The 27397-nt window shown below is 40.1% G+C and overlaps 2 protein-coding genes across 2 annotated transcripts in view; one reads left to right on the top strand and one right to left on the bottom strand.

Moving 5' to 3' along the window:
• Positions 1–16172, top strand: part of neo (ZP and PAN domain-containing protein neyo) — a 174407-nt gene extending 158235 nt beyond the window's left edge. Inside the window, exons 5-7 of the mRNA XM_018514935.1 lie at positions 5434–5770; positions 7484–8149; positions 15161–16172. Of these exons, the coding sequence (XP_018370437.1) occupies positions 5434–5770; positions 7484–8149; positions 15161–15727 (1570 nt within the window). The 3' untranslated portion in view covers positions 15728–16172. The remainder of the gene's footprint in view (positions 1–5433; positions 5771–7483; positions 8150–15160) is intronic.
• Atg16 (Autophagy-related 16) overlaps positions 1–27397 on the bottom strand; it is a 409710-nt gene that overhangs the window by 217701 nt on the left and 164612 nt on the right. The gene's annotated exons all lie outside the window — the stretch shown is intronic.

Raw genomic sequence — 27397 nt, 5'->3', positions numbered from 1 at the left:
CACTAAATCGATTTAAGTTTTACAGCCCAGCGGGAAGTATCGCTATATGTAGAATATTATAGAACTCCTTTCATTTAATTTGATTTTTTCAATATGTTTGCAAGCTTTGTTTTTATATATATTATATATAAAATATTTTTTCTACTATTCTTTATATTAAGTTTCAAATTACGATTTTATTGGAAATCTGAAATAAAATTAAACTTGTTTTACACCCTGTTATATATATGTTATAATATATGTTACAATTTTATTTCGGCACAAAATTGTTTTATTTTGTTATATCGATGTTTTATTTCGTGAAAAACAGAAATCTATTCCAAGATTGGACAAAAAATAACGACGAAAAAATGTAACTTTTTGTCCAGTAGATCGACATTAACAATGCAATCAAAATACCTTCAGCGTAGTTCTCTGTCAGTTGATGTTCATTCGATAAGTTAAAAAAAACAGCATTTGCGCTCGTATCAGTCGGGCGAAAAGCTTCGACTCCTCTCGCAAAAGGCAGAAATTGTTTTTACGATTGACGTCTTTCAATATAGGAGGTATGTATACATATGTACGGCTCCCCTTCTCTTTCTCTTCAGAGATTCCCTCTTCGGTTATCTTCGCAACTGAGGTCCCCACGACAGACGCGCGGACGAAGAATAATTTGAGATTCATCGAAATGCAGCGGGGCGAATCGCTTGTAATTCTTTTCCACCATCACCAACGACGCCGCACTCACCCTTTTCGTCTTCGCCCCTTTCGGGGCTGTCTTTTTTTTTTATCTCACCATTTGTTCAGAATAGTACGGCGTAGAAGTGCGGAAAGAGAATTACGATAGAGCGACAATACGGAGACAGGAGAGAGTGTCAGGGATAGGAAAAAGGGAGGTAGTCGAAGAGAAAAGAGACGGACGGAATGTCGTCCCGTCGCAGTTAACTTCGCATTTAACATCTGCCTGGAAGGTTAAAATTTCCCTCGAGGTTTACTCTAAGTTGTACGAGACGAGCGTTGGATATCTTTTGTCCTGAATCGAGGAAAGAAAATCAGAAAAGGCTTTATCGTTGCGCAATAGACTTTCAGCTTACTCTCGTATCTTTCCTTGTCTCATGCCGTGATGCCAAATCTTCAGCCGGCTTGCTCTGTCGCAGGTAACAGGAAATTCCAGTCATGAAACAGAGAAAGGCATGTCGAATACTGTAGGTTCCTTATAATATATTCTCGCCTAAGAAGATTTCTTTCTTTTAAGAAAAATTTTCAAGCTCCAATTTATTTTTTTTTTATTCAGAAATTACTAGAAATTCCTTCGTGAATTAAATCATAAATATCTTCATTTAATTTCAACTGATTATTTTAATTTCTGAGCTAGTTTATAGAAATATAATAATTTAATATCATTTATTCCAATACAGAAATGGTGAGAAAAGGTTTAATTGAATTTCTCACCAAAAAAAATCAATCTTAAATTGGTCAGATAAACGATAGATGCGATGAGATCATGCCATGATAACGTGCTTTTACCCTTTTGTCCATTAATTATTTACCACTGGAGATACCGGCTCGCCTATCCGAACTAAACTTTGAGGGGTCCGGACTTTAGTGGCCGTATCTCCTCGTGTTTCTCTCTAAGTAGAGGGCTCTCGACGATAATGCCATCCAAGAAGTTAGTTTGACGATATACGGCGAGCAAGATGTTTTACGAAACGAGAACGTTCCTCTTTGGCTACATTATAAGTATATAGCCACCCTAAAAGTATCCTCCATCAAATTGTGAAATCGATGCGTGGTGAACCGAGATACTTCAATGAACAAATTTTCACAAATAGCATAACTTGTTTTTACTTGCCTTACAAGGAAAAAGTGAATTGGCTTTAAATATGTAATATTCTCTCTCTCTCTCTCTCTCTCTCTCCCCCCTCCCCCCTCTCTTTCGCTGGTTCTCTCTCTGGTACATTATTCATTGCGGGCAATAAATTTTATTGCTCTATATAAACGTAACGTAATATGATCGCTGTAATGTCACTTGTCCGCAAAACGGACATATTTCGCAGTATAACAATCCATTACAAAATGATATAAAAATCTCATAAAAATTTAAATCTTCCATCGCAATTATTTTTATGTTTGAATAATTCAAAATAATTATTGGATTCTGATAATTATTGGGATTCTAAATAATTATCGTTTCTTTTATCACAATAACTTCTGTAATTAATAGCACAGGATAAACTTTACAAAATACACTTGAAAAACTGCGTGGTATATTGTGGCTTTTAGTTTTGCAAGAATGATTGGCATACTCCATCATCGTTAGCGACACCACCGTGTTCGTTACAACTTACTGCAACTCGTTAGCTACGATTTCAACGTTGTTTTTATAATATCTAGTATATTTCCAACTCACTGCGATCTTTCTTACACCATTGCGGCAATGAGCTTTGAAGCGAGCCTTTCTTAATAGTTTTTGCGCGTCAACGATAATGAGACGCTGTTTCCAACGTGGCGTGATTCGATATCTTCATCAAGCAGAGCGCAGACGAGAAATCTTTCGGAGCGCGTATATAATCAACGAGGTGCAATCAGTGAATGGATTAAAAATAATTTTGCAATAAAAGTGATTGTATGAATTTGCATATAAAATGAATAATAAACGACGTATTGCATTGGCGAGGTGACGAAGGATGGGGAGAGGTGTGCGCCATCGGACAATTATTGTATTTGAATCACGAACAATTGAACCGAAACTTGTTGATTTAACGAGCAAACATTCATCCACATACACATATATTTGATGCACCAGCGCCGTGAAACAAAGCTAGCTGACGCATTTTTTTCGTGGCCCATTCATTTCGCATCGTCGATTTTACTGTGTATTGTCGCAGTATTGTGGCGCACAACGCTCATATTCGCACCTCCGATGATAGTCGAATTCACAATATAGCAAAGGTACGCGAAGGGATGGAAAGATGAAAGACACATTGATAATCGGGGAAGCTGCAGACAGACGCCGCCGATTCGATTATATTCTCGGCCGAGCCTCGGGGTTTATCGCGCCCGACCGCATAAGGCCGCGGTGATTTTTCGACTTCGTCTCCGCCCGGCGGAACCCTCGGGGAATATTGAAATCATAACGTGGCACCCATGAATATTATTCAAGTCTTAAGGCAATATAATCCGAAATCGATGGAGCGACGTGGAATAAATTTGGCGGTCTCTCTCTCTTTCTCTCTCCCCCCTCCTTCCCCCACCCTCTCTCTCTCGCTTTCTCTCTTTCTCTAACAGCGCCCGGAACCTGCGGGAACAGTTTTCGCCGTCTCCCTATGCCAGTCCGGATGGTAGTCCGTGGACAAACTTCGGTTCGATGATGATGCCGATCGTGCACCTGAGCACATCGAATTCACGGAAACTCCTTTTTGAGACTGCTTTTCCATCCCCGTTTAGTTTTTCCAGTCCTTTCTTCCGGAAGGAGAAAAGGATGATAATGACTTCGATGTTTCGCCCAAGTCGGAAACTGTCTCGGATTATCTGGAGAATGTTGCACGAGGGGGAATATCTAATCCTGGATTATAGAACAGCCAGATACAAAAGATCAGAGCCCCAATTTTATCCGGATTCTCGTTTTGAAAGTATGTCGAACACGCGTTCGTACATGTTACGTCGAGCAGACGCGAATGAACGAAGGAAATTGCGGTTCCGGCAAGAATGCGACCGCATATGTTATAATGCACGCTGCGTTAAATACGTCTTTACCTTATATCTTCACGCTACTCCGTCGATTTGCAAAATTATAGGTTTAGGAATACAGGAATGTAATTAGTCATGCGATTCGAGACTTCTTGTTCGAAAAAGTAATGGCTTATTTCATTAAAATTAAATTACAAGCTTAGGCTTATTCTAATCATTGTATAATTCTTTGTGATTTAACTTCTGGGCATTACATGACATGCACAGAGTCGTATTTTATAACAGTTAGGCTAATATTAAGTTACGTTAGGTGCGCGTAAGATGTTGCGTTCTTAAAGTCATAAGTCATAAATCAACCATCCGTATGAAACGTCCCGTTATTACGACCGAGCTCTACTGACTACTGTGAATACAAGAAAAATCGTGATATGATGAATATATAGAGAAAAAAAAATCAATAAAAATGTATGATAAAATATTCTGTTGACTGAACTCTGCGTACCGTAGGCAATAAAATACTATCAGTTTCTACTGATATCTACGAAGTCGAAAACAAATATTTACAGGACAATGTTGTATGGTGTTTGTTATCAGTGCATACATACGCAATGCAGGTTCGAGATAAATATTTTTAACCGCGAATGTAATTCTGACATTTCATGATTTAGATCTTCTATCAAACGTACGGAACTTCTACCGATTTTCAAAGTTGATAAATAAGTCCATGTTATTCAGCGAAAGAATTTTTATCCGCAAACGTGTTTCTTTCGGACATGAACTTTTACGTTTCAGGAATCGCTTCGCTATAGAGAGTGTAGTCTAATCAAGATAAATTATCAGAAAACGTTAACCAATTCGTGTAATTCAATTAAATAGGAATTTCACAGATTCAAGTGCCAATCGATCATGGACGTGAATGTATCGCGTACCGTTTATATAACGCTTGAAACGTTAATGTAAACGTCACTCCATCATCCAGATGTCCATAATTATGGATGAGTAGACGTACGATTTGTCGGGGGCTGCTATTCAAGCCGTTAAATCGTGTGCAGCGTTAAGATAAAATTTCATAAAACGTTGGGAGAGTTATTATCTTCCGTATCTTCCGTTTCGACACGCCGGGCATTCGATATCCCCGGTGCCAGCATGCAGTAGGCGTAGAAGAGAGAAATGAGAATGGACCGAGAATATGACACTCCCTCTCAAGGGTTAGCATTAGTAAATTAACGTTTTCTTAATTGTAATCCTCGCTCAGCTCCGTTTAGTATTATTAACCACGCATTATTACGATGCAGTAAAACGCTGCAGGAAGCAATTATTCTCTGGCGGATGCGGATTTTGTGTAGCCGCGTGTCTCCGCTAGAAATAAAACCCGTGACTCAGATTCGTTCGTGCATGAATGTTTCCTTTATAACTTGCTTTCCGGGATCAGGCGCGAGATGATGGCCGAGGGACAATCGATAGCACGTGCGTCCTCCTCGTATGTTTTTACCGCGAGATGAGAGACTATATTTTCCTCTTCGCCATTTTAATCTTCCGGACGTCGTGCGTTTAACATTAAACTTTAATGGCTATAGGCAATATACACATATCATATTTATGAGGATGGTTTATACCTGAAGACGCTTAATTGCTTCGAAATAATGTAATGTAATCATTAGTTTCTTGTAATACAAATTGCATTTGAAATTGTCGTAGATAAGAAACTAATTAATGATAAGCTATACAAATCGTTTATAAAATTTTTTTTTATTTGAATTTCAGATCCGCTAATTATATCAACGCTACCAAGCAGTGTGAACTTTCGGATATGGACAGGCTGACGGTTGCGGGCTCGAATGCCTTCCAGGCAGCGAAGGGTGTGGATTATTTGGAAAACCACTGCGTGGAAGAGCCAGTGAAACTTTGCGAATTTAAGAAACTGACCGGCCGTATATTAAAGACCGTGGACTCCGTCTACCAAGATGTCAGCACGTCCGATGAATGTCGCGAATTGTGTCTGAATTCGCCGTTCCGTTGCCACTCTTATGATTACGGTGACACCGGTGATATGGTCTGCCGTCTTAGTCATCATTCCCGTGCCACTCTCTCTGACATTCAGGTAAGAAAAATTCGAACGAATAAAAATTCTTATTTTTAATGTCACGCGAATAATATCGCGACCGCGAATGAAATTGCAAATTTAAGTTTATGAGGAAAACTTTTACGAATTAAATTTCGCGAAGCAATTGAGATTGTTGCTATGCGAGAAATGGACATTGCTCGTGTTCCAATTTACTTGCTGAGCTTGCCGTATGCAGTTTAATTCATCGGGAGTGTTTAAAATAGAGTCCCGTGTAGCTTTGCGACCACCGTGTCGTTTTGCTCACCGCATCGCAGTGCGGATTCTTGAAAGGACCAGTGGGGATTTTCTATAAATACGATTACGTCCCACACATGCAAACCAGGTTGAACAATCCGCCGAGGGCGCATTCGTGGAAAATCGAGTTTCCATTGCAGACGCTTTCCCTATCGAACTTTCGGGTAACACTCGAGTTCAGCCGAATGTGAATCGCGCTCGGTATCCCGGAGGGAAAATCAAAAGAAAAATTTAGCGACCACCAATTCGTTGGGTGTCCGATTATCTACGCCTTTTTACACTCCACTACAAATACGGGGACAAACACTAATACCAGAACAATTAAACAATTCTTCGTACGAATAATTATTGTAGTGGAATATTTAAACAGCGTTAAGCGAATCGGAATATCATTTCGACGTCACAGTATGGATGACCATACGGGTTTCATGCACGATCATTCACTCGGAGATGAGCAAATAATACGTATAATGGGAAGATAATCGTGTGCGTGGGATCCGTGACGGGCTCCATGGGTGGTTACGCAAGCACATCAGCGGCATCTCCACAAATATACAAATTATTAACTGTGGAGATAGCGCGAAACGTCAAGAGTATTTATCAGTGTAATATTCGCGATTAATTTGTTCATCGAAGAGGACCATCGAGCCTCGAACGAGAAGCGATAAATACCGCCATATAGAGGGATTTCAAATAATTCTTTGAAAGTGACAAATGCGTGAATCAGAGCGGATTATCATTCTCGGTATAAATGAAAATGTACGCGTATATGTCGTATATATACATATATATCATTGATAATTATTGGTTTTTGATGTATCGTATCAAATAAATTGGGACGTGACGCTTTAGATGTGGAGAATAAAGAACATGGTTAATTATTTCGATAAATAAAATTATATATTACATTTCATGTAATATTGCAGAGAAAATCAATTCAATAAAATGTGCAACAATCTACTTCTTTTTAGATAGACGGAACAATTTTATTTAAAAATGCTGTGACAGTTTTTTTTGTGTAAATTACGAATTTCACACGCTTCTAGCGTAGGTGTACGTGTTCTCGAATATAATATAATTGTTATGCGAACTATATCACTAAAGATCCAATGTACAGTATGTTGTAGTGGAATTTCGATATACACTTTCCATTCGTTGTTCGATTCTCGTCATAAATTCTCTGGAAGTTTTTGTGTAAGCCCGATACAAGCTATCAAAATCTCCCAACCATGGTGAAGCGAGCAAAATAGAAGATTGATCAATAAATCGCGGGGTAGCTTCGCGAAGTTTAATTGCGAAATATCCGTGCTTTGCGTATTTTGGAATTTATCACTGCCATCCGCTATAATTCCTTTAAATTAATACCGCGACAAATCGCATTAACGCGCGATATGCATCGAATAGTACACGATAGGGAGCGATGAATAACGGCCCGAAAACAAACGATAATTTCAGGAACCGTATCTCGATGTACCGGAAGCGGCCACGTACGAACTGAGCTCCTGTTACAATGTGACCATCGATTGTCGCGCTGGCGATATGGTGACCAGAATTCAGACCAGTAAGCTCTTCTACGGTAAGGTGTACGCGAAGGGCTCGCCCAACTCGTGCGTGCAGGACATCAAGGGTGCGCTCGAGTTTGAACTTCGCATGGCGTACGACGATCTCGAGTGTAACATAAGGCAGCAGGGTCTCGGCCGGTATTTGAACGACGTGATCATTCAACATCACGACACCATTGTCACCAGTTCCGATCTCGGACTGGCTGTGACTTGCCAGTATGACCTCACTAACAAGACCGTGTCGAATGAAGTCGATCTCGGCGTACACGGCGACATCACGCCTGCTCTGTCGGAGGAAGTGATCGTCGACTCGCCGAACGTCGCCATGAAGATTACTGATCGCAGTGGAAACGAGGCCATCCCATCGGCTGAAGTCGGCGATCCTTTGGCACTCAAATTCGAGATCCTCGATCCTCACAGTCCGTACGAAATCTTCGTCCGCGAGCTAGTTGCTATGGATGGTGTCGACTCTAGTGAGATTGTTTTGATTGATTCGGATGGCTGCCCCACTGACCATGTCATCATGGGACCACTCTACAAATCGGCTACCACTGGCAAGGTAAGTCCCAACATATAATTTCTACATTTTTATGAAAGTCTTGTTCAGTGCTGAACTCATAAAAAAATAATCGGTAGAGAATCAAAAGATAAATTTAACTATAAGTTAACAAATGAAAGTTCCTATCTCACGAATAATTATAATATATATATATATCTTCTTTCTAATTTTACGTTAACAATAATTTTCCATCACTACAGTGATGGGAAATTATTTCCAGGGAAATTAATGTAGCCAATATTTGTGTTAAGTGTTAAGGTTATGGCATATAGAAAAGCGTAAGTAGTAAGACGTAAATAATAAGCGAATCGGTCAATCACAGTAGAAAACGTAGGGCAATAACGTGAATAGGAAATAGAAAAGTGTTGATTTGATTACTGCTTACGTCTTACTGCTTATGCTTTATATGCGGAAGCCCTTGCTCTTAATCTATATTAGTCTAATAAAAACGTCTTCACTCGATGCAAGATGCTCGATCATCTCGTGCATTGCAATCATAAACCGAATAAACAAATTCGATACAAAGTAAGTAATAAAGAGATATTTAGAAAAAAAATCACATATAAAACCGTATATACGCGTAGCTGTCTTGAAAGTAATAGAAAATACGGATAAATGTCGATTCTAATTTAGCGATCGAACACGATACCCAGAGGACAAGATGATCGAGGTGATTGACGCCTTTAACGTCGATGCTTATTGACGTGTATTTTGTGGGAACGCGCGCGTGTCTCGAAATACGCGCGGGTATAGGGTGACTAGGTGGGAAAAAGAACGAGATGGAAGTAGACGCGAGTCAACCGGCTGATCTGACTTCATGCTAATCAATCACCCAAACGGATTTTATGATAGGAAGCAATTTGCCCGGTCTGTAATAGGTCGCGTCGATGATGCGCCGCCGTCTTGGCGATGACGTGCCGTGACATGCTTGGCATGCGGGCACATTGGTCTGGCAACGATCATTACTTTCCGTGTGTTCCACATAAGGGAGCGTAAGATTATCTCCGATGCCGAGAGTAAGAGCTTAAAAGCGAGATTGATTCGATCATCATCCCTAAATAATTCGATTTTCACTCGTAATTTGTCAGACACATTGCATTGAAGTTTTTATATATGATTTTTATGAATTTAATATAATTAAACACGCTTATCGCGTACAAATTTTCACAGTTTGCTTCGTAGCATGGAATAATAAAAGAAGAAAAAAAATATAGATAAGACTCGCAGATATGATTGAGAACTAACGTCTTTCATTCAAATGTATGAAGACGGATCATTAAATAATGAAACACCGTTGCGTTCAAAACGACCGAGCTCGTAGAGCCACGATTATTACTTCCGCGTTTCCCGCATAAGGTAACATGGGAATTGACTTTGCGATCCCATTAGATCGCGAAAAAATAGTTTAATCCTCTACTCTTTCTCGCGCGATGCGTGAAGTATCGTGGGTGAGCTAGAGCGAAAACGCATTAGGGCGGAAGTACAATAATTCTTGCGCGGTTAATAGGTAGGCGATCGCCACGTATTGACCTCGATAGACCAATTACACATATACCGCTCGTACATTTTGTACGATGACTCGCATGATATAACGTCAGACGCGCGCCGCAACGAGAAATATGATTCTGCGAGCTGGGCATTAATATACCTACAAAAATGTTTCCCGATAATTCGAGCAGTCTTTCTTACGCTAGTCTAACCGGCGCGGCGCGGGGGTGTAACTGGCTTGGACTTTTCCAATTATGTTTTCTCTCCGTATCGGGCTAGCGAATATCGCGGAAGTATCGCGGACGTAGGGCTTTCTTTGGCTACATTGTGTTCGAGACGCGCAACATTCGAACCAGCTGATGCACGGTCGTGGACCGCGTGGCTGATGCTTCACGTGTCGACGAGTAAAACAAACGGATCGTTACGATAGTGGCAGGTAGAAACGAGTGCTGGAGCGAAGGTGGAGCAATAAGAGGCGCACGGCCTCGTTAACTCGTCGTTCCACATCATTTGCTCGCGCGAGCACGGCCGCGGTACGGCGCAATATCGCTTTATTAGAAAGTAATAACAGTCGTGGTAGAAACAAAGAGTAAATTTATATCGGGTACGTACGTAAGATGCCGAGCATCAAGATATATCACCCACAGTCATTCCTGTATCAGGCGTCGTGGCGCCGTTTTCCGGTTTAGAACGTGCGCACCGCGCTGGCTGATCTCGTTTCCTGACCGCGGCTGATCACGAAGGGCTAACCCCATTTCCTCTCGAACGCTGCTCGATACGAAGAGATAGAGATCTCAATGTGAATTTGCCGAGATCTCTTGGTGAATTTTTGTCGAGCAGGCAAGAGTAAGAAAAATTCATCGCTGTATTCAATTCTCATCTCGCACGTTTAATCAAAACGGCGGGGTGTATGTAAATTCTAATCTGTAGAAGCCGTAACGTAACTTCAAGAAGAAGATTTCATCGCAATCGTTCGCGCCGTATATTATCCGTACGCACCTTATTTACCTGTCGATTGGCATGAATGATAAAACGCCTGACAACAACTTTGATATATGCCACGCTATCAGCTATCAATAATCTCCGTCGTTTGCGACAGTATACCGTCATTATGATATGGTAATAAACGTTCGCAACATTGATTCTCGGTAAACGAAGGGGCATCATTTGACCCGAGATATACTCGATAGCAGGAAGTTGCCTGTTCATTCTTTGTCTTTCTTAATCTCAGGAGGCTGAAATCTTTTCTCCTCCGTAGATGTAGGTACAAGCTAATAAACGATTAATAATTAATTATTACCGGGAACACTATAGTGCTTAGTTAATTTCAAGTTGATCAAAACATTTGTGATGTAATTGATAAAAACATTTGCAATTACAGTAATTAATTATCTATCAATTAATACTCTGATGATATTAATTCGGGACAAGTGAATGTATACATTGGAGAATATTTAATAGATGCCGAAAAAAAAGAGTAAAGTCTATTCTGTTAAATAAAATTATTTTTGCAAATATAATATGTTTGTGAACTTGAAAGTACTCTTATAAAATCTGTTTAACGAAGTATTCGTTAAGCGAATTATTCTCCATCTACCGATTATGAACTTACCGCATGTTCATATCGTTGGCATAAAATATATATCCCATATATGTCACATCTTTTATACATGCGAGAACTTGTTCACGCCATTAATAGCACCTCTGATAATGAGAAACAGTTTGTCTGTCACATAAATATGGACGATCGTAAAGTGAACGAGCAAACGCGTCGCGAAAGTCAACCGGTATACAACGCCGTTGATTTTATTAATCTTGGATCGGGATAGAAAGAGAAACGATCGTCGATGGAGGAAACGAGCGAAGCGGCAGTGTCAGTGATGGTGCAGCATTGCGCCTCGTCTAACCAGAAATTTGCCAAAAGTTCAGCTTTCCGGTATGTCCGTCACGTAACCGGGCCGCGGTACGAAAGCTCTCTTCCATTTCACAACCGGTTTGAATGAAATTGGAAACATTTCTCAACCACCACGTCCGTGTACGTAAACTCGTAAGGGAGCATGTACCCCTCTACATACGTAGGGATGAACGAAGGCGGATAGGGGAGAGCCCGCGGCCGACTTATAAAGCAGACAAGGGGGATCAGGTTGAGCTACGCCATAAAAGCGCGGGCGGCAAGCCTTACGATCTGACTGATCTGATGCGGTACATTTATGACGAGCTCCTCTTTCCCGTCCTTTCCCATCGCCGACGTCGTTGCCGTTGAAGGAGACTTATCGTCGGCGTGTATACCAGATGCCGCGGATACGGCCTGTGTTTCTTTTCCCCGGCATGCACCTATATGTATGTACCTCTCTCTATTTCTCTTTCTCTGTCTCTTAAACCCCGTCCCCAGGCTTTCCTCTTCATCCTCTCTTCTTCCTTCGATCCGCTTACGCTTCTTCTCCCATCCGCTTCGAATGCAATCGCTCTCGCTTTTCCCCCGCGGAGAATGGACCTTCCGCTACTCTTTCTGCGCGAGATGACGTTGGGTTAATAAAGTTCCGCTCGTTCCACTAGACGCGCGCAGGCAAAGAAACGGCTAAATGAAGCTGTACGTGGAACGAAGCATATTTTAATGTCTTACTTCCCGCCGATAATATACGTGCTCGGTGTGTAAATACGATGAACTTGGTAATGCGCCGCAGAAACCAGTTTTCGACGTACACACGAGCATGGCGCTAACCTTGCGTATACCGGCCTTTCTCGGTTTCAAGAAAAGTTCAGCTTCGGGAAGATTGCGTCGAGACTTGACCCTGCGAGCATGTAGCGAATGATCTGAATGAAGAGAAATCAATGACGAGCCATGTGCGCGGACGTAGCTATGAATATATTACAGCCGATGTTCCTCGGTGAAACGATGATCGCGAGATTACTCTGCGGACGACGAGTCTAACGAGCGAACACGAGTGATTATCATATATTCGTTTCGTAAGAAACTATGAGAGAGAAAGAGAGAGAGAGAAGAGGGAGAAGAGGAAGGGGAAGAGAAAAGACTTGAATTCCCTGTAACGATTTCGATCACTGTGGTATCAGGATGGCGGTAAAAAATTCCGGAGCGATATAACAACGATAGATTGTCGACGAATAAAAAAGATTTTAACGGATAGGTCCGCTTGTCGCGAGAAAATAGGAATTACAGCAACGCGCTTGGTCGCACCATTTGCCAGGGATAGATATAGGTGCACTCTAATGGCGCGCGTAAAAGCGGGTACTTGGGCTGTTTTTCATGTCATAATCCCGTGTAATTGCCGTTATATGGCCTTACCTAATAAAGAGCAAAAAAATTCGACGCAGCTGCCGCGGGACGTGAAAAACCAGTTTCAAGTGATCATCATCTCTTACGCATATTGCGTGCGACGACTGACGCCCGTTGGGTTACGCGATCTCTTGACATCCGCATTCTGTAATTCCTCTTCTGTAAGAGAGCTCTGCGTTTTTTTTTTTCTGCGTGCTCGTGCGATGTCGCGATCGCGAGTAAAATCACGTTGCCGCGCCCGCGCGCGTTCCTGACTTTGGAATATAGTTGAAAATTTATGTGAGAGCGACATATGGGTAAGATTACCATTATTCCGCATTCACACTGAATTCTATGAGCGAACGACCGCCCGTGTCGGAATTTCAGAATTAATGCGACACTGCTTAGTTAAGTCGACGGCACCGACATCGCGTATGAATTACGAGTATGTAAAAAAAGCAAGATACGCGCGCGTTCCGCAGCTGCCTCGCGCTGATTACATTTACTATTGTTAGGTAGTTCCTAACTTTGTGAAAAACGTCAAGTATAAATCTGTCGTCTCGAAATCCGCCGCAAACACACCACTCTCAGTTAACACTGGTGCCTGATGGTACTTTAATTTGTTTCTTGCTGAAACAATGAAGAAAAAAGAAACTACAGAAATTCTGTACAACTACCGGGATAATAAAGAGCGACGAAAGAGAAGTGGTGACGAGGACGCGCCGCAAATGTCATAATATTGGCACTGTAGTTTGCTAACGGTACGCGAACTTGACAAAAGCCCCGAACGGCGAAATCGTTGCGTTCCGAGGAGCCATTCGGCACAGGTGTTTATGTATTATCCGAGCGACAAGTAACGGCGTGAAACAATTGGTTACGTGACTTGCAATCCGTCGAAAGGGACCGATGGAGTACGCGAAGAAGTTCGTTTTATTACATTCCACGTATCGAATTTCCTGTTTCTCGCTGAAATGTATTTACACGCCGTGTCGAAAATTAAAAGTAAAGATCATGACGTTCATTTACTTATCATTACTGAGTATCGAATTTTGAATTTATACAAAATTAAACTCTTTTTTTTTACTCTCACGTAAATGCAATCAATGGAATCAAATGTAATTTACACATTTCGTGCTGCGTTAATTTTAAGTAACCACTATGCTGACCCGCGATACTTTTATTTGTGTTTGTTATATTTATCAAATATGTATTTCGAAATGGTAAACAATTATAAATATTACTATACGAAAAGACCTAATGTATCTATGTAACCAATATTGTGTCATATATTATAATTATCTATCTATGCAGTACACTAAAAAAGTGATGTATCAACAGCATTATTTTAATCGAAAATAATCTCGTGATTTAACGGCAGTATTAATGCAACAAATAAAATTTTATTAAAACAAGAGCATGATTTGTTTCGTTATAGTATTATTGCGAATTAACAAAATTATGGATTCTTGAATCTTCAGACTGGATACCTATATAGATCCGTAACATGTTAACGTAAAAATAAGTATATAGGACTAGCTTAGAGTGATAATTTTTATTTTATGTTATAAATATGTTCGTTGACATTGTTAGGGGTTATATAAATAGATTTTTTGTTAATCACTGATGAAGACTTTGTAAGTCGAAACGTTTGAGATTTTTAACGGTATACGTATGTGAATATAATGTGAATTTTATTAATTAACTAATATTGCTCGTTTATAATAAAAGCTTTGACATTTTAATTAATTGCGTAGCATTTACACGAGCCTATTTCTCTTGAAAAATTATTTTTAGTTAAAATAACGCTGTTATAACGTTATTCTTTTTTAGTTATTGTGTTATGTTTATATTAATATCTAATTATTTTATAATTACGTTTTTATAGCTAAAATATTAAGCAACTGAAAATATTAAGCTGAACAGAAAGTCTAACATGGATCACCGGTGGAACGTGTTAATATTCTGTTAAACTAAACAAATTGTGAATGTAAATATTTTTTTGAATTTGTGCGCTTCTTAATGCTGTAATAATTTTCAACTCGACGAAAAGGTTCCAACTAATTGAATTAATCCAAAGCATTAACTTATGTCGCTGTTTTAAATTAATTTTTCGGATTTATATAAAATCAGAAAGCATTTTTATTAGCTCTCACAAATGAATGTCTTACGATGCTCTCGTCAGTAATCTTCTTTCGTTCTTACAAATTCTCAAGCGACTTATGACCTTTTTTATCCTTTTCGTTTTACAGATATTACTGTCGCACTTTGACGCCTTCAAGTTCCCCAGTTCGGAAGTGGTGCAGTTCCGCGCTCTGGTCACTCCGTGTATGCCGACTTGCGAACCCGTGCAGTGCGACCAGGAGGAAACGACCGGAGAACTACGATCGGTGATCTCCTTCGGCAGACGCCGACGCCGTCGTCGCTCCACTGCTGTTGGCACCCAGAGTCGCGAGGACCTCCTCCTGGTGCAATCCATCCAGATTACGGACAAGTTTGGCTTCGAGCGCGATGGTAAGTTACCGAACGTCACCTCCGCGACGAGGGACACCGTATTCGTCGAGAGTGAAGACATATCGTCGTCGATGGGAATGTGCATCAATCTGGGTGAGGCTATTGTAGCTGGCACCGTCTTCCTCGTCGCCCAGATTGCCATCATAGCGGCATGGACCTTCACCTGGCAACGACGCCGACAAATGCTGAAACACCAGGAGGCTCTATCGGTCTCCGTTTCTGTACCCGGAATGCATTCCATGCCCGGGCGCACTGACAGTCTTTGTAAATTGTACGACGGCGGATACTCCGCGCGTCGTTTCTGAACGACTTCTCCCATCAGCTCCCACGGTATATCGTCAATCTCGTCTTCCTGCGTAAATCGCTATTAACGAATCTTTGGCTGACTTCACATGGACGTGAGTTCTCAAACCGGTGCGTGCCGCGAAGAGGATCGTGCGCGTATCACGATTCTCGAAGCGATCAGCAAAAGTAATACTCTCACGCGGCTTTCTCTTTGAATCTTTTTATGGAATTCGGATGGACGTTACTTCGTACTATATCAAACTTCTACGAGTGTACCGCATTGCGAGGTTGCAGCCAATATACGTAGCTTTTAGTAGAGCATGCCCTTTACCACCCACGCTTACCTTGTAGTCGGGTGGAAGCTTTGCAGAGGCGTTCTACTAATTCCAATTAGATTCGGTTAGATGGGCAGATCGCGAAGTTGAACGTATCAGGATAGAAGGACGTTCGTTCGCTACAACCAGAGAGAAACAGAAAAAAAAAAAAATAATCACTGCCCATCTCTGCGAATGTTCATGTATCCACATTACCGTAGATATTATCACAGACGTATCTTCTTTTTCGTCCCAAACTTCATTTCCTCGCAGCTGGCAACGTAAAGAAACCGATCGACTTCGCCGTATCATTTAATTGAAGTTGCTTCTGACTTTATCTTACCGGTTAAAGTTAATTATACACTCGTGCATGCACACGTGCTAATAATGCCGGTGGATCACTGAACGGAATAATTAGACACAATTGCGCTTCATTACTTGCTACATCCGTCGCTTATTGAAGGCACAAATATCAGTGTCTCCGACACTTCTCGCCAAGGCCGCAACGAATTGTACGTATCAGCAATTTCGTCTTTCTGTCTCTCGGGTGGCCGCTTATTTCGTGGAAGAAGGTTGCAATTACGATCCGTACCGGCAACCTTTAATTAGCGTAACGTTCAATGTCCATGTGACCTTCATGCGTGCGTACATTATCAACGAAAATCGACGCCGTCTAAGGAAACGTTTTTAGAAGCTGACTTGGGATGATAAACAGAAAAAAGAAAGGAGGAGTTCTCTCGTAATATCGCGTCAACACTTAATCCGTATCTGATCAGAAACGCATACCGAGGATCACACGCTTCACGCCGGGGCTAAATCGATTTCTTACTTTGTTCCGGGATAAAAGTGGCCATCTCGCCACACCACTTCCGCCGGTAAGTAGTTGATAATGTAACGACTGCAAAAATTCAGCCGCGAAGAGAGTAATCGATTTCGCGCGCGAGTTCGGTCGGTTTCTTGCGCCCACGTGCATCGCCACGCCGCAGCCACCGCCGTGCCCTTTTCCCCTTCGCTTTGCCCTGCCCTTACAAGCTGCTTTTACCGTCCCTTTTTTTTCTCGAGGCGACGTGACGCGATGTGGGACACGTCTGCACGCTGTGACTCTGTAGGTGATGGAGGTTGACGCGTATTTGCTACAGCTAGGCTACCGGCATGGATTCTAATTAGCATTGGGAATTGTGCATGATTATGCAGACGTGTAGGATATCAATGTTACGGCGCGGCGAGGAGCTAGAGCGGCGGACTAAATACGGGGATGAAAGAGGGAGAAGGGATTGAGACGGAACGAGAAACATAGGTAGGATCAGAACGCGGTAAGCTCGGTGAAGAGGTAAAAGGTACGTGCGCAAAGGGGTTGGCGCAGGGTTAATTGCCTCTTGTGGCGTCTCGGGTTAAACTAAGCTTGCGGGGGTTGAATCTAGCTTCGAGAGTAAAGGGAGAGAGAGAGAGAGAGAGACAGGTAACACAGGATCACATCGAGGATAGCTATCTCTCCATACTAGAATCACGTAACCTCGACCCCTTCCGACGTAACCTTAGTCATGTCCCTTATCCTTAGCCATCCCATAGCGGCCAGGTTAATTTACATTGCGACACGTGAGCTTATCAATCTGGATTGGCGTATTCGATTGCAAGAGGCAATAAAATATTGATTGATATGATAAAAAGAACTTTTTTCATACTGGTTATGTAAGCAATAAAATATTACGCGTCATCGATCTGGAATTTCATCGTCGGACATCTTGAGAAAAATTCTAAAGGACAAAGCCGCGTGGATAATGTCAAACACAGAAAAATCCAGTTTGCAGCAGCTATTGTATATGTAATATTTTCTACATGAATAAAAAGTGTTTGTCAAATTCATATTGCACGACAAGCAAAGAAACAGAAAGAAACAAAAAGCCAGTTTTTACAAATAAAAGATCAAAATAGTTTATAATTTATATATATAATAAACTATTGCGAGAGTTTAGTAAAAATAAATAATCTACATCTTAATTTATAGTATTTTATAACGGAATGCTGTTTAACATAATAATTGGAATTGATTACATTTCATCAGACATAGCGTACGCGATTCAGATTTCATTTCACTTGAAAGAACCAAGGAAAAAGAAGATAGAGAAAAAAGATTGATATCAGAGGGTATAATACGGTACAACATCGAGAAATACAAATTGGTTAACTGTGCCAGCAGTGTCTTATCGATTTCACTACAGCACACAAAGCGGACTCATGGGGAGATCGGATTAATTGCGAAACTTGAGAATTAAAATACACTCGTTAAGACAAACAAAGGAACGAGCGAGACAAAATGGGAGTCTCCAATCGTTCTGAAGTGTTTGCATTACAGTTAACCAAACTTGGAATTGTTCTGGTGTTTGACATTTGCCGATTTCGCGTGAAGAGAATATTCGCGATATTATACAAGATCTAATTTATTCATGCAATCGAAAAAGTTATGTACGTAAACAGCCGCGTACTTATTAATTACGGAGACGTGACAAACTTTTATTTTTAGTATAACAATATTTCAATACTTTGACCTATTTTTACATTGAGGTAATCGTATGCAAGGTTAAATTTGAGAGGTTAAATTGGAAAATTTTTCGATACGAACAAGACAATATCCATTCACGAATGTTCCGCGTCTATCGGCCCGCGTTTGCTGCACGTGTAACTCACTGTTAACGGCTAGTGGTCGCTAACGCAACAACAATAGCCCAACATCGAACGAAAAAGGATACATAGCGGCAGAGCGCGCGTATGTTACGCCCATCGGAATTCCAGTGTACGCTTTAATTATTGGATCTAATTGCCGTGGATATTGCTAGGTACTGCCCTGTACCCGAGATCCCATCGACACCAAACTAAATGGAATTTCACTCCCTTAAATCAAGCGGCATTGATCCCACAAGGTAAAAATTGAAATGCAGAAAACGCAAGCGAAACTTGCATTTTTCCGATGTATATTCCTGAAGCGCGATTCGATTACCTTCGCATTATAGAATGACTAGCAAGCAAATCCGTGTCGCGGTTTGGCCGATAGATAACTTCCTTTTCCCCGCTTCACCGCTGCTTCTTACGCGTGATCCGCTTATAGAAGTATAAAATACAAATAAATATAAATATATAAATATGGATATAAATATATATAAATATATGTATACGTACGATGATAAACATGCCAACGAAGGTGCCTACGCGTACAATAAGTGAACGCGAATGCATGACAAACTTATGATTTTCTTTCTCTCATTTTTTACTTTCTTTCAAAGATAACACTTCAATTATGGATTTACGTATAAGAATTTTTCGCTAACGCTGCGGTAGTATATCCAATCTGCTTGTGGTGAGAGGGTAGAGCCAATTTTATACATGTTCGACGATATTTTGTACGAACGCAATTGAGAAGGGTGTTGCGCGCGCGAGCGCGCGTACGATGAAACGCTGAAACGTGCGGAAGAATGCGCGCTAGGAGCATTCGGCGTACGTATGTGGTCGCTGCGTGCAACGCTTTAGCGATGTAATTTCGATACAACATGTATCACATAGGCGTATGGAGTGGCGCAAGAAAAATCTGACATTTCTTCGCTTCGCCGCGAGAAGCGGTCTCCGAAGGGAGAAAAAGAAGAAAGAATGAGATACGAAAAAGGTATAACAGGAGATATGAAATTGTCTCCACATTATAAAACGCGGGAATACGTTGGAACGGATCCTAAGTCACTACTTTCATGGGGAAGATGTGCAAGATTTTCTCGCGCCACCTCGTAGACAGCGTGCATTTCGAGTAACACGATAACGATGTGCGAGCACTTTTCATCGACTTGATCGAACGATATATGCGTGGGGGCACACGCTTGGTCGTGCCTGGTCGCTGACGTTTGAGGCTAAGTCAATGGAAACTGCCGAGTACGCGGAGTATAAGGATAATCATTAATTAATTAATTGTCTTTACATTTAAAGAGCGTATACGATGAAAGTAAAAGGAGCAATCATGTTTCATCAATATAATAACGTAATTAAGATTAAGTTAACGCGCCCCGCGGTCTCGGCGCTATGGATCGGGACCGCGGAAGGCAATTGCGAAGGAAAGATAATATTGGGCTCGAGGACGATCGCTCTCGATGATATCAACTGCGCAATCCCGCAATCCCCGGCCGGCCGGCCGACTTGGGTAGCCGCGAGCAATTCAACGCGGCCGGCGTCGTCGTTTCTGCGTACAAGTACCATTCGCTTCTTCTTCATCTCCTTCTCCCCGTCCCTTCCCCTCGCTACCCTCCCATATCGTCCATCTTAATGAGGGTTGTGTGTTTATACCCTGTACTTCTCTTACCAGGAGTATCTACGAGTTTGTAGAGATGTTGGTGCTTGTCCTCGAGCCTGAGGTGCGCGCCTGCTCCGTCGTAAGCTCGAGAAGCTCGAGTCTGTTCTGTACCATGACAAGCGTGTATTTCTGCTTTTCTCTATCTTATGTACGTGTTCTTTTCTATCCGCCCCCTCGCACCCATTCTTCTTCCTTTTCTTCCTTTTCCTACCTCCCCCTGTCTCGTGTTCTCGCCTCCTCCCTTCTTGCTGCCGAGCGCGCCATATCGGCCGCTGCCGCATGGCGCCGCATCGGTCTCTCGCCAAATTAAACCATTTTCATCGCGAATACATACGTCACGTACAGAACTTACCCGACGATCGCGAGCGTTCTTATGTTATATCCGCGCACCAGCATATAATCGCTTATTTATTTTTTACGTTAACGTACATTGCCCTTCAAGAATACTCGTACCCTATCACGCCTATTTTTTTCCCATCCACGACCAGCATACCCACTACCGTTTTAATAATACGCCCGTCATACCATCCACGCATTGAAACTGCTATGTAATTTAACGAATCACTCTGCTGACGTTAAACGTAATGCGTGCGTGTTTCTAATTAATTCCCATTTTTTTTCTACATTATCAAGACGTATCTTTCTCGCCAAACGTCGTATATGTCAGTACCGTAACACACACGTTGTACATAGCATATATGGTACAGAGAAAATAAACTCATTTTATAACGAAAAACGTCGTTTTTCTTTCCCGTTCTTTACGACACGTGTAACTTTCCTCGCGCCCGGTTTTGTAAGGCTACGTTGGATCCCAGCCAAAGCTATACTTCTCTACATAAGAAAAGTCCTTGGGATGACTCGCGTAAACGGAGAAAAGAACAGCAAGGAGAAAGTAGTTACTACCTGTGGCGGTACGGTTAAGATCGGCGTTGACGATAATAATCCTTCTGTCGTTGGCAAATTATTTTCATACGTATGTACGGAAAGAGACCATTGTAAAGAAGATTGCAAAGTTCTTAACGAGTGTTATTGTTAGTTACGAGCTAACCAGTTCGACAAATTCCATGATCGAATCATTCGAGAAAATTATCCAATCAATCTCTCGTCACGCAAGATGTTAAATCGGGGACGAACGCTCCTTCATCTCAGTGGTAGTGGAAATAAACTGGTAAGTTCATATCGATCAATATATCATGATGCGATGTTCTGCGATGACAAGCGAGCGGAACGGTAAGATATCTTCAGTTATAGAAAATGATTTGCAAAATATATTTCATTGTGCGATTAATAATTTTGCATTTAAATTCTACAGTTTTTTAATGTATCGTCTTAGAACTATAAACCAAGGATGAGAATAATTAATATACAAATTTTTTATTGTTAAACATATTAAGCAAATTGTAATAAACCAATTGGATTTTATGGTAACGCATAAAAGTATGATCTTCGTGCTATCTAAAATAGATGTCTGTTGAATGTCATATTTAATCATGGACGAGAAATCCATTTTCCTCCCATGTAACTAGGACATAGCGTTCCCGTATATCACATTTCACGTAACGTGTAATTTTAAAATGAGATGCCTCCAACTTGAAATTCACATGCAGCACGATGTTTACGATATCAGTGCAACAGTAACTAACTGATATTCTGTATATATACGCGACTGGATTTGATCGTAAAACATGGTTCCTATTAATGATCAAGAGTTTGAATAATAATTTTGAATCAAATTCTACTAACTAATGAAAATTAAATCTCTTCGTGACGCTCAAAGTTTCAAGCGCAAAGAGATTCGCATCAGAAAGGAGGAGCCGCGAGTAAAAGGAAACCCAATGTATCGCGAGTATATAAGGTGCGTCGTGCCGCACGAGCGAAAAGTAGACCATGTAAATGTCCAAGATCACTGGTTTCCAGCATCCGCTAGTTACACTTCTCCGGTGCGCGATTCAATAAGCGTGAGAACCTTGTCGAGTGGTCGCGAGGAAGAATATTTATGAGAAGAATATTAATAGCCAACGTTACTCGAGTGACTCGGGAGATCCAACAGAGAGAGAACTACGAAAGCAATATGATTTTTCTCTTATATTATGAGTAAAACCATCATCTAACTGTTATTGCAACTCGATTTCAGTTTTAACAAATATATTGTACACTTTACAATTACGAGCGAAATAAGCAGCCAAGTCATGTTCACAAAAAGAAATAAAAGCAAGAGAGATAAACCAGCAATTAGATTTTCGCGAAAGCACTCCTTCATTTTCTATTCTTCTTTTTTAAATAAATTAATTTAATCGATTTCATAATCTTGTCTCAAAAATATACATATAATAATAAACTATTTTAATTATATAAATATAGGATTTATCAATAATTTTGGTTCGTTATCAGAATATAATTATATGAAACTACATCATCAATATATACATATATGATTATATGTAAAAAATAATAAGAACATACGAGTTATATTAGCAAAGTTTCCCGTAATTATAACAATTTTTCGATGGATCCACAATATGTCGCACAAATATCTATAAGATTAGATATTATATAAATTAATAATTATGAAAAAAAATTATATATATATAAATTAATAATCTAAAGCTGTCTTCAAAGTATTTAAAAATAATTTTTTTAACTTATAAAATGCTGGTAATTCTTGTTACAAAATATTAACTATTTGTAATATTTAAACGCAACCTCTTTCTAAAATCACTTCTGACCCACATTTCAGTGACACGCAATAGTTAAAAATATTAACATATATATATATATATATATATATATATGTGTTTTTCTCATAAGAATTGATTATTAAACTATGTGAAATTAAATTTAGATCTTATCTGAAGATATAGGACATAATTTGATTTTCTCACTTTATGTTATAAATGTGATGTTACAAATAGACCCTCAAGATCCATCTACTGACTCGTACATTTCGAAACTGGTTTCAGTTGAGTTTTTAAGCCACTATAGATGTAGGTTTCAGATACAGAATATCGAATGCAGGTGAAAAAGTTGGAGCAATTGAATACCCACCTAATCGTATCCCGCTGTGTACAGCAAAAAACGTACGTTAAAAGCGATAAGAAACTTTATTCCGCACTATTTTGCGTAGTTTCGTCTATCTAACGTAATACCGCTTTCCTTTCACAGTGGCGCACAACTGCAGGAAAAAAGAAGACTATACTTTTTCATCTGGAAATCGTGCCGCTGCTAGTTTTAAGGCAAGCACCGAGATTACCAACGTCTGGTCCCCAATCGAAGCGCTCTCCGGGATGCAATTTATCGCGCATAAAACGAGAGCGTAAGTTGCTCAGGTACGATTCGGCGAGTCCATTCTGCGGGAGTCGACTCTATGTTAATGAACCGGATCGAGATAATGCCACGCGATGCTGCTAGTTTACGGTTCTGCTAACGCGGCCGGAAGTATATAGCTATCGGATGACAGAGGCAGAGCACGGCCTTATCGATCCAACGTTCGCTGTTTTGCTCGCTCGCTCATTGCAAGTAGAAACAAAAGAAACATATCGAGCAAGCGCTAGTTGGGTGGCATAAAAGTCCTGATAGGTTCCCGATATTTTCCGGATATCTCGTTCTGACACGACGCTACCGTCTTCGTCGTCATCGTACGATAACGGAGCTATGCCGCCGAACAGCTATAGTGGTATGGTCCCCTTTGGTACATGATGCGCGGAAGGAAGGCGGAGGTGGCGGCGGCAGAATTTCCGGCAACATTTGCTGACGGGAAGAGGAAGAGCAGTCGCGAAGAACTGCATATATGGGAGAGTGAGGAAGAAAAATGGAGAATAGGATTGCATGAAAACACACGGACGCACTACGTACAAATGGCGCTTCGAATCTCCGGCTAGAACGCCGAAGATTCGTTTCTCACAGCGGCGACACAGTGTCGCTACGAACCGTAACGTTGTGTTTATTCTGCTGTGGAAAAATATCACGGGGATGTTGGACACTGGTATACGTAGCAATTACGCGGACATATTCGTTTAATGGTCTATCACAAATTTTTATTCGCCTGATTATGTCTACATTGATCGGTCGTGTTGCAGTTATTATAGCGTTCTGATTAAAACTTTTATGTGCCTCCGCTGAATGGCGACCGGTAAAATGAAGAATTTATTCTATATCATTGTGATCGATTTAGCGTCATAATAATAATAGTAAATCCGCATATTTTGTAGAGAATAAATTGTGATACTCTAATTACTTTTAATTTTTTGCCAAATATATCACATAAAGATACCAATCAATATTTATGAAATATATAATAGTCATTGGCAATAATTTTGATAAATATTATTAATTGATAATCTCAGAGCTTGTCTTAAAACTAGTAGTGGCATGATCTTCAAATACAAATATATAAATTAATTATATTGATTCGGTTCTAGATCCAAAATATAATTTATTTTCTTACTAATACTTCAACTTTTTATTGATCTAAACAATAATCGTATAATAAATTGAAATATACCAGTAAGGATAAAACGAAATTGGTATTAATTATAAAACGTAAATACAATTGAAGTAATATATTTATAACTTAAGTATTTATAAATATGTATATAATATATATATTTATTACTGTTTATAATTAATATTCGTATAATTAATATTAATTATAATAATTGACGACTAATTATACAGTATACAGTTCGAGAATCTAGAAATTTGCGGTGACAATCAATATAAATACAAACAACGCAGACATATTAAAAAACAAAGAATCTCAATAATTAACAATATTCTATTATAACAGAATAACGTACTAGCAGAAAAGTGACGTGTGCGCGAGATCATTAGTCACTGCGTCGGGCGTCATCGTGAATGAGAAATGCCGACTATAAGACATCTACCTCGAGCCATTTATCAAAAGTCGAGACAGTCCTATCGAAGTGTCTCTACGAAATTATCTGCTGGCGGCGCCGGACCCACGAGATTCCGGACAATCTGTCCCAGTCGAATTATCCAACATTAACCCCCAGGTTATCGATCGTCGATTCTGAATGTTCGCTAGTTCGCGGCAGTCCATTCCCGATTCTCATGTGATTTCGACGAAGTATCTTTTTGGTTCTGTTTGAAGCGAGTACTTTCGTAGTCAAGGTTTCCTACTTTACGAGCCGCACTTTCTCCAAGTAAGAGAGACAGAATATGGATCAATAAGCGTCGGTATTATATCACCATAAAAACATAACGATTAAATTATGCTGCTCCAACGATCAGTAGCATATATAGTTTTAAGAAAATAATATAACTCAAGCCGTTAAAAACGATCTCATTGCAAGGAGAAAGATGTAGCTTTCAATAAAAGATTACGCAGCAAAAGTCATTCGATTCCGAATTCATGGTCAATAAATGCTCCGATATCGCTTCTAACGCCCGACCCTGTCGTAGAGTTTAGTACGTGTTTCAAAAATATAGCCCAATAAATACTTTGTAATTCCTTACGGGTTTTGTTTTCCTGCACACATGCATCGTCACGCGTTGATATATTGTACGCGATCCACTAAAGTTCGTCTCTCGTTCGCGTTTCGATTACATCAAAAGTTGTAAACCAAATCGAAATGTGCATCAGGCGATCAAGGAAAGTGGCGGCGGCGTAAATAGCGAGTGGTTTTGCTATCGGAATGTCGATGCCGTGATCGGCAAGGAGGTCGAAGTGGTGCGACCACCTCGAACGACGAGGTTGCTTGGCTCATCTCAGCCAGGTCTTGTGCATGGTCGGGTTAGGTAAGGATTGTTGCGCGGCATTCAAGCAAGAAAAGACGACAAGCAAAACGAATTGAGATGGGAGATGTGACAAGAAATGGGAGCGAAATCTGACACATGAATGGCAGTGAAGAAAAGCAGATAAAAAATATATATACGTTACAATCAAAACGATGAACAGCATATACAATCATGTACTTTACTATGAAACTTTTGGAAACTGCACAGTTTAGCTTGTAAGATACATGCAATTTATAATAAAATTAGATATATATAAATTAGAACTATTATAAACTCATAGTTTACTCACGAAAGAAATAAAGTTAATATAAAAGAAACAATATTATTTATTTATTATAGATTATATGAAAAAAAATAATATTTATAAAAGAATGAAACTCTCTTGCATTAAGTTGTAAATATAGTTATGTAATATTAGTAGCAAATTTATTACATTTATTGTAGTGATGATTGTATCATAATATATTGAAATATCGACGAGCACAACTAAACATACATGTAAATAGCATTTTCATATTGAATATAGAATATTGAAACTGAGAGACTCGAATGGTTGATAAAATAACAGATATATTATTGTTAGAGTTTAGTGGGTATGTTTGGATATACGATGCATACATATTAAAGCTAACTGCCATTCACATGCCACTTATCGCGTGATAATTGTTTAGTTTCTTTCTTTGAAACGCCAAGTTATGTAAAACGTAATAAACAATTAGCACTGTCAAATGAATTCAATGAAAATGCACTCTTTCGTTTTTCGATAGCTTTCGGTTCAAAGTTTTACCGATTTACTTATACAAACGACGACGTTTTATTTCGATACTCTGATCTATTCTATCGTATTCTTTATGTTATTCAATATGGATGTTGATTTCCTTGATATCAAAAAGAAAAATCATTAATATTCCTAATGTGTGAATATAATCCTAATTACATCTTTTATTATTTGACTTTATTTAATTAGATTTAAATGGAAACCTAAAACATAGAAGTCTCTAAATCTTCTTTCAAGATTCGCGAACTCTTAGGTCATTTTTGTCTTCCCGGCACTTATGCCTAGCTTTCGTATCCTGTCCTTCCTGTCCGCTTTTCGCTCGAACGTCTACCTTCATCTTCCAACCGTCCTTCCAAGAGCCAATCCGTCTGACTTCTCGCTGCACTCGTGAGTCTCAAGTATTCTCCTGGTTGCACAGCCACGCAAGCCTTATTCAGAAAGACCTCCTTGCTTGTCCGTTGACTGGAAATAGTTTCGTCGAATTCAGCGGGCTCTCCTGACTTAATGTGATAAA

This window comes from Trachymyrmex cornetzi, unplaced genomic scaffold (assembly GCF_001594075.2).
Source record: "Trachymyrmex cornetzi isolate Tcor2-1 unplaced genomic scaffold, Tcor1.1 scaffold56, whole genome shotgun sequence".
NCBI classification, from domain to species: Eukaryota; Metazoa; Arthropoda; class Insecta; order Hymenoptera; family Formicidae; genus Trachymyrmex; species Trachymyrmex cornetzi.
This window is presented reverse-complemented; position numbering and strand designations above follow the sequence as displayed.